Here is an 8947-nt window from a genome sequence, read left to right on the forward strand (position 1 = left end):
CTACACAATAGCCAATCAGAAAATAGCACTATTGTATCTGGGTAAGATTTAACACAACAACCAATGGAAAAAAAAAATCATCCTGGAATTGTTCAGCATCATCCTCATTCACCCACAGAGAAAACCACTGGAGCTGCAAACATCACTTTGAGCACAGACTTAGTCATGATCTCCTGTTTTAATGTTACAACAAATTCACAACAACTTATTTGGGGAAAAAAAAAGACATTTTGACTGCTGTTGGGGAATGTTTTCCAGATAATCAGCGTGAGTTTTTTATGAGCGTCTAACTTAGCTAACAGTTTTACAGCCTGTTCACTGACAACACCTGCTCAGAACAAGGAGTCTAGGCCAGTGGTTCTCAAACTGGGGCCCCTGAGATGGTGCCAGAAAACATCTGAGTAATAGAGGCCACTGGTTCCTTTTTTCAAAGGTGACTGGATTAAGCCAATTTGGGAGACTATCAAAGATGGGGTGTGTGTGTGTGTGTTCTTGGAGATGTCACTCTTGCCTGTCTTCAAAACTTGAGAGCCCTGTACTAAAGTACTAAAAATATAAAAGAACCAACTACGCCATAGGGGTTATTTAATTAACCCAGGAAAATGAATTAAACACAAAAAGAATTAAACCGAAAAGAAATAGTATTTAGGACCCAAGGTGCTTAACAGAGCAGAAATACAAATCGGTTAATTCAATAAACTTGTACCAGGGACAAATATCCAACAATGCATTACTGAAATATACAGTAGCTACTGTACCAGTCAACGGGGCAGAACAATCTTTACAAACAAAAATCTGTATATCAGCGGTTCACCGCTGCAACGTCCGCACGGCCCCGACTGTAAATCAGCAATGAGTCAAGTTTATAAAACGGTTCTGAAACAGTTCGGAGAAACGTACATAAAAAGAACAAACAAACAAACAAACAAACAAACAGCAGAAAACAAAACCCAAAACATTTCAAAGTTTCCCCCTTCCATAAAAGAACCCAAACCAAAGTTTCTTACCTCACAAACGAGGTTAAACTATTGTCACTACGCTACGCGACTGAAAAATAAAAGAATAACGCAGACGACTTACCAGGGAAAAGCAACAGGAAAATATAAGACGAAAGCCCTTTTATGCGCACAAGAGAGAAATCAAAGCGCCCCACTTAAATGTGCTCTTTATAAAAAAAACACGCCGCACCAATTGCGTGGCACATGAGTGCTCAATGTCAACGCTCAGCTCTGCAGGAGTGGGCGTGTCTTCGGACCCGAAATCAACCCTTCAAAATAAAAATAAATATACACACACACACACACACACACACACACACACACACACACACACACACACACACACACACACACACACACACACACACATACATCTTTCCCTGCGCTAGATAGAAGACAAAAAAGCTGGAGTAATGTAACTCCTTCACAGAAGCATTCCCATAGCGTCAACACTGACACAGCGTCGAGTTCCCTCGAAAGGGAACTATTTATATAATCGATTATAATAGTTTGTGCAATCCTTTTACTGTGTATAAAACTGGCCATGAGCTTAATATATTTGACCTTTTATTGTGGAGCTACAACATATGTTCTCACACAGAGCAGGTCTCCTTTGCTCCTTTGATCATTTAACTCAGCACGACGTAGCGTCACCAATAGCGCAGCCAATAGGAAGCGCGCTCACATTAATGCAGGATTAAACTTAAACAACCCTCGAACTTTAATATTTAAAAGTTTCAATTGAAAGATTGAGCGTATCTTTAATTTGGGGATCGATTTACTTTAATTGATCTGCTGTTGTGGTCCCTTAATGTTTTAATTGCATTTTTTGGTCGCTTGTTTTACTCTGATTGGACAGATCCAAGCGCGCACTTATTAAATATTCACGAATTTGACGCGAACGTTCTAGAATTACGGCGCCTCCACTTGTTTATGTTTGTAGAGTATTTAAACGCTCGAGGTCCGCAAGTGCTTAAGTGTTTCCAAACGCTTCCGATCAAAAGTGGAAACGAGGAATCTCAAGAAGGAGCCGATATAATATCAGGTATTTGTGTAGGATATAATCATATATAAGAAATAATCCGAGCGTGTAAGTCATGTAGGCTATTCGTATAGACCTTTTAAATTATTTTACATTCAAGAGGCGAGATAATTCTGGATAGCTGTTGTTAATCGGATTTCTTTGACTTCTTTCTTTCTTTCTTTCTTTCTTTCTTTCTTTCTTTCTTTCTTTCTTTCTATTTATTTATTTATTTATTTATTTATTTACTTATTTAACTTTTTTTGTCTTTTTTGTTACTTTTTAAATTATTTTCCACTCAGGATGTGAGCCTGGATACTTGTTAAAGGCAATCTTTTCTCTTTCTTTCTTTCTTTCTTTCTTTCTTTCTTTCTTTCTTTCTTTCTTTCTTTCTTTCTTTCTTTCTTTCTATCTATTTATTTACATATTTATATATTTATTTATTTAATTATTCATTTATTTATTTACCTTTTTTGTCTTTTTTTTTTAAATTAGTTTCCACTCAGGATGTGAGCCAACTCTGGGTACTTGTTGTTTAAAGGCAGTTTTTTTTTGCTTCTTTCTTTTTTTCTTTCTTTCTTTCTTATTTAAATTTTTTAAAATTTATTTAAGATTTATTAATTTATTTACCTTTCTTTCTTTCTTTCTTTCTTTCTTTTATTTATTTATTTGTTCATTCGTTCATTCATTCATTTAACAAATCATTTGTCATTGAAGATCGATGAATATAGCTGCCTTGTTAAGTAGTTACCACAAGAGATCAACTGTCACAATCTAGTAAGCAAATGTTTAAATGGATAAACATGTATAGTTCAATAACACTGAGCTCTTATCTGTTGATTACAAATCATTTAGCTAGGATGGACGTCAACCGCAGAAACTTTCCGAGCAAGTTGTGGCATTTGGTGAATGATCCTCAGATTTGCTCAATCTGCTGGGATGACAGTGGGGAAGGAATACTGATCTGTCAGGAGGCCTTCAAAGCTGAAGTCCTATCTACAGCCAACAAGCGGATGAACAAGTACTTCGAAACGAAAGACTTCATCAGTTTTATTCGCCAGCTAAACCTGTACGGCTTCAGAAAAGTGCGCCCAGACTATGAGATCTCAGAGTGGCAAGTCAGCACCATGCATCACTTTTCCAACCCCAACTTCAAACGGGCTAACCCAGAGCTTCTGGTCAATTTAAAGCGACTGACGGCTTCCAACAAGGCCAAGCTTGCCGCTAAGCCAGAAGTGTCTGACCAGTCTGGACGTTCCCATTATCCGATTCAGAATTCACCTGAGAACTCTGCTGTGGTCGGTCAGTATATGGGTATATATCAGAACAAACTATAAGTCAACATACTTAATTGACTTACTGTTGCGTTCCCTTAATGTTTTATTGTATTTTTTTTATTGGTGGGGTGTTTGAAATCTCAAAACAAAATATTCTCAAATAGCATCTTTTCTACGTTGACCTACAATTTATTAAACAGCAGGGTTTCATTTTGCGATTGAATGAAGTCGCAGTCACTTGTTTTACTCAGATTGGATAGATCCAAGCCCGCACTTATTGTATATTCATGTATTTTAACAGAATGTTCTAGAATTACCACACGTCTACCTTAGTTATGAATTAAAAGGCACAAGGGCCAAGCGTGCTTAAGTGTTTGCAAATAGTTTAAATGCTTCTGATCATGGATGAAAATGAGGATTCTCCAGGAGGAGCTGAGATTCCTTTAGATTTCCCTGAAGTTTTTTTTATATGATCTAGTCATATATCAGTAATAATCCGATTGTGTAAGTCATGTAGGCTATTCGTATAGACCTTTTTTAAAAAAAATTTTTTTTATTTCTTTTCCACTCAGGAGGCCAGCCAACTCTGGACAGCTGTTGCTAGCTTGTTGTTGATTTAAATTTTTTGACGACTTACAGTAATCATTATTTATTGAACAAATCATTTGTTAATGAAAATGGATGAATGTGTTAGATAGCTGCCTTGCTAACTATTTAGCACTTCAGATCAATTTTCACAATCTAGTAAGCAATTGTCTAGATGGATAAACATCTATAGTTTAATAACACTGAGCTCTTATCTTTTGGTTACAAATCATTTAGCTGGCATGAAAGTCAATGAAATACTTCTCTCCGTCCGGATCAACCGCCGAAACTTTCCCAGCAAGTTGTGGCATTTGGTGAATGACCCTCAGATTTGCTCAATCTGCTGGGATGACCGTGGGGAAGGAATACTGATCTGTCAGGAGGCCTTCAAAGCTGAAGTGCTATCTACATCCAAGAAGCGGATGAACAAGTACTTTGAAACAAAAGATTTCATCAGTTTTGTTCGTCAGCTAAACCTGTACGGCTTCAGAAAAGTGCGCCCAGACTCTGAGATCTCAGAGAGGCGAGACAGCTCCATGCATCACTTTTCCAACCCCAACTTCAAACGGGCTAACCCAGAGCTTCTGGTCAAGGTAAAGCGACTGACACCTTCGAACAAGGCCAAGCTTGCCGCTGGGCTAGAAGTGTCCAACCAGTCAAGACGTTCCCATTATCCGATGTGGAATTCACCTGAGAACTCTGCTGTGGTCGGTCAGTTTATTCTTTTATTTATACATTCATTTATTTTTAGTAACTACTTTACCCTGGTCAGTTTCATGGTAGCTCCAGAGCCTGTCCAAATAAAACTGGGTGTTCTGAATGGGACGCCAGCCCATCACATACATTCACAACTATGTGCTATTTATTAGCATAACCCATCTATTTTGTGGCATGTATGGGGGAGGATGTAGGAGTTCTGAAATCTAAGTACATTAAGCAGCAGAAAGTACAGACAGTAAAGGGAGCTCAGGATTGAAGCAGGGTTCTTTGGATCTATATTGTAAAAACACTACCCACTACCCCATAACTGTAGTAGCTGAGCTAGCACTAGTACTCGAAAAACCGTTTTTAAGAAAGGTCAGTTTGCATCAAGTAAGTAATATACTGTATGAAGGATTGGAATTTATAGAAAACTCCACGTAGGAATGATTTCTGGGCCCTGTGTGCATATTCTGACATCTTGGTCCTTTTCACATTCCTCCTCATTCTCCTAACCATTTTAAACCATGTCCTTTGAAAAGAATTTGTAAGAATATGAAGGAATTTGTAAAGAAAACAGACAAAGACAAAGTTCTAGCTAGCTAACATTGTTGCCTTGGCATTCATCTGTACTTTTATTACTTGTTTTACATTAATGTATGATTTGTTTCTGTTTGTTCAGGCACAGATTTAGTTAATCATCAAGGAGCTTCTTATCACCTGTACTCTCAGCAGGGGAAGGGGTCTGACACAACACCCCAAACCTCCCAGGCATTTGTAACAGCTTATGGTGATTCACGCCCTCAGTTCTGTCACTTCCAGATGGATTTTCTGTGGGCACATCCATCCAGTCGAATGCAACAGGGCTTACGTTGTGCAGTGCCTGATGGGAATTTAGGTGCCTTCATACCTCATTTCTCACAATGCAGACTTTATGCACCAGGTAATGAATAGTTAATACTTTAATTACCCTAAGACTAATAAGCAGCCCAGTTGCATGCTGCGTATGCTTGCATGCAATATTGGATGCAGCCCAGTGCAATTTTTCACAATTTCAATCTCTAATAATGAGTGTAGGATAAAGCACAAAGATTGTAAAAATATTACAGTAACAAATTTCTACATTTATTTATAATCTAACATTTACCATGTTATTTAAAATAAAATTTTCAAAACATGGCTTTCCTTTATGTATTTAGTTCCACAAGCAGGCACTATAACCAACAAGTCCCACAATGCCTTGCATATACTGCTTGTGATCAAAATGCAAGTGATTACAGCATTTGGCAGCGCATTTGATTTTGTTTGAAATCCTTTATATATTGTGTTTATCCGTATGTTTAACATATTTAAAGTGTTATTTGTGGTGCTTTATGCACATGATTTCTGTTGATTTAATGGACCCTTAATTTGGCCAACAAGTATATTAGTCAGGTTTTACATTGCACATGATCTATTTCTGTGTACATTGAGTGTTTATAATCAGAATACTTTATTAATCCCCAGTGGGAAATTGGGTAATACAGTTATTTTAAAACCTGATATTTCACCTTGCCATTTAGTTCAGTAGATAGACACTAGGAGCTGCGTTGTATTATAATTTTGTTCCAGAATAATGTATTAGTGAGATGTTGGTAACATGTTACACAACAACGAGCCGTTTGTCAGAATTCATTGTTTTGTTTGTTTTATTGCAGAGTATCAGTGCTATATGCCAGGCTCCTTGGATTCAAAAATGCGCTGCTCCAAACAAGAAGTTGCCTCCTACACTCATCGTGGCTTTGATCCTGTGAGAGCTGAGAGTTAATTTTTTTTGTTTATGTACTAATCAAAAGGAATTGTCAGTGCAATTATTTTAGAATGTGTAGCTACAATAAGGTTTGATAGGAATATAAATGTAAAACATTAATGTGTGCTGTAACACAGAATTTTACCATGTATTGTACAGGACTACTCATTTAGCCACCTCCAGTACACTGTCCAGAATCCAAACTGGCAATCAGCTGATGCTCCAGATCCCAGGAAAAGTTACATGAACCTGGATAATGATAAAGTGGAAGTTGAAGTGCAGGTCAGTTTAGGCAGAGCATTGCAGGTCAGATGAGATGTAAAAATAAAACCTTAATGTGTGCTGTAACACAGAATTTTACTACTTATTGTCCAGGACTCCTCAGTCAGCCCTGTCCGTTGCACTGCTCAGGATCCAAACTGGCAATCAGCTGATGATCCGTATCCCAGGACAAGTTACATGAACCTTGATACTTTTTTTCATAGTGGAAAATGAAATGCAGGTCAGATTATACAGAAAGTATTATTATGCAGTTAAGTCAGATTAGATGATCCCCCATCAAGAACACCCCCCTGTGCTAATAATAGACTTTGTGTAATATATACCACAGTGTATGTACTATAAGGACCAAATCTCTGTATCCATTACCAGGTTTACCACTTAACTCTGTTAGTTCAAGGCCATATTCTGTGCTTCATTTTTAAATGGTCAGTTCAAGGCCATATTTCATATAAACACTAACATGTGTGCTCCTAAAATGCACTGATAATTGTAGTTGTTTTACCAAACAGCAGTGAGGTACCTTGATACCATTTTTATTTTGACTTCAAGTAAGATTGACTGATTTTTTTTTTTTTCAAAAGTGCAAGGTAATGAAAAACCCCCCCAGTAAAACCATAAACTAACCATAAATTCTTTGCAGTGTGAATAAGCATGTGCAACTAGTCAGCTAGTGAATCTATAATTACTAAGCAACCTCTAGGATTAATCCTGTTCTTTGCACATGCTTTAACATGAACACACAGTTACAATTATTCAGTGATTTTTAGTCACTGCTTGTCTATTTCAGTAAGTACATATGGGCTGTACTCAGTCTGAATATCTCAGAAATGTTGTTCTGATATATGATCTTTTTTAAAATCTAGTCTAAGTAGTGCAAGTAGAGATTGCTTGCATTGGAAGTGAAGAAGAGAACATCTCTGTGAGTGGTATCCAAATGTCATAGTGTGACCATCGTGACACCAAAACAACCTGTTTATACAGTAAGGTGATAGGTTTGAGATTATGCTGTGATGCTATGATTGTGATGCAAAACATTGTGTGAATGTGTGTTTGTTTTCTGCTCATTCAGGCTGCTGCTTTCATCTCTATTTAGACCACCATTGAGAAGTCACCTGGGAATTAATTAAAAAAGTATTTTTGGAATAATTTCTTTAATAAAAAAATAAATCCAAGATGTATCAAAAACATTAATATATATACCAAAAGCTCTTATATTGTATAGTTTTACTGCTGGTTGACTGAGGAGGCATTTTGTTTTATATCGCTGAAATTAAACAAATGTATTATTGCAAGTGTTCATACTGTAATTAGTTGGGAACAAAAGGACAATTTTAAACACAACCGCATAACTAATAATACAATAAAATAAAACATCGAACTTGTACAAAATAACAATTATTGCATGGTCAGTGCAACAATGTGAGATACTAAACTAGATACTGCCTAAAGTTTAAAGCCGTTAGATGTTTGTCTAAAAGATAGAGACACATGATGGCTAGAAGCAAAATACTGTTCCACCAATAAGGAGTCAGGATGCTCAAGCAGCAATATGATGTGCTATCAGCATGTTTAGACCTTAGAAATAAATGCTATGTGAACTTTGGTAAATTTAGACTTGACTTGGCCTGAGGAGGTGTGCAGTTCTAAACCGGGGTGCATGGGCACTGTTGTGTAATTCCCTGTGATACCTGGAAAGCAGGAACAAAATCTGCTTATAAACCATGGAGGCACCAGGAGAGAAGACATGTGGAAAAATCAGCAAGAAACAAAGATGGTTGCAGTGTGTTGCAGACTTTTCTGCAGTCAAAAAAATATCTGGAAGAATTATGACAATTATTCCACTTTCACATTCACACAAAACAAATCTAGTACAGTAGCTGCTCAGGTTGTGAATACATTCGTGAATTAGCTGTTTTGTGTGTGCATAGTTAGAAGGACACATGGCCTGGTAGTAGGAATATAAACAATGGCTCCATTCACAAGATTAGATTCAAATTTCAAATGTGCTTCATCCACACTCAGAACTTAGCAAGTAGCATTGCACATAATACATGAGACAGTAAACAATACTGGACAGTTTTCTTTGGCTTGGTTTATTCATATACCATATAACATGTATAGACAGATCCATGTAACAATGAGAATGAGGCAATGTCTGAGTTATGTGCTAGTCCACAGTGTAATGAGAAAAACATTGTATATACTACTACTACCACTACTACTATTATTATTATTATTATTATTATTATTAATAATAATAATAATAATAATAATAACAAATACATTAAAACATTGC

At 36.8% G+C, this 8947-nt stretch overlaps 1 protein-coding gene across 6 annotated transcripts; it reads left to right on the top strand.

Moving 5' to 3' along the window:
- The first annotated feature begins 1895 nt into the window (after positions 1–1895).
- On the top strand, positions 1896–8927 carry LOC113635162 (heat shock factor protein 5-like). 6 transcript variants are annotated; one of them, XR_007143410.1, is made up of 9 exons: positions 1896–2043; positions 2875–3333; positions 4119–4592; positions 5263–5523; positions 6278–6369; positions 6529–6651; positions 6745–6871; positions 7515–7636; positions 7721–8927. XR_007143410.1 is itself a non-coding variant. In XM_027134425.2 (8 exons), the coding sequence occupies exons 1-7, from the start codon at positions 1932–1934 to the stop codon at positions 6862–6864; spliced, it is 1641 nt and encodes a 546-aa protein (XP_026990226.2). In that variant the 5' UTR covers positions 1896–1931; the 3' UTR covers positions 6865–6871; positions 7721–8927. The 6 variants fall into 6 exon arrangements, 4 of the variants coding, with proteins under 4 accessions (XP_026990226.2, XP_026990225.2, XP_026990227.2 ...); XR_007143409.1 differs by having other exon boundaries at positions 7515–7631; XM_027134425.2 differs by lacking the exon at positions 7515–7636.
- The last annotated feature ends 20 nt before the right edge of the window (positions 8928–8947 follow it).

The sequence above is a fragment of the Tachysurus fulvidraco genome, chromosome 1 (genome assembly GCF_022655615.1).
Source record: "Tachysurus fulvidraco isolate hzauxx_2018 chromosome 1, HZAU_PFXX_2.0, whole genome shotgun sequence".
Lineage (NCBI taxonomy): Eukaryota > Metazoa > Chordata > Actinopteri > Siluriformes > Bagridae > Tachysurus > Tachysurus fulvidraco.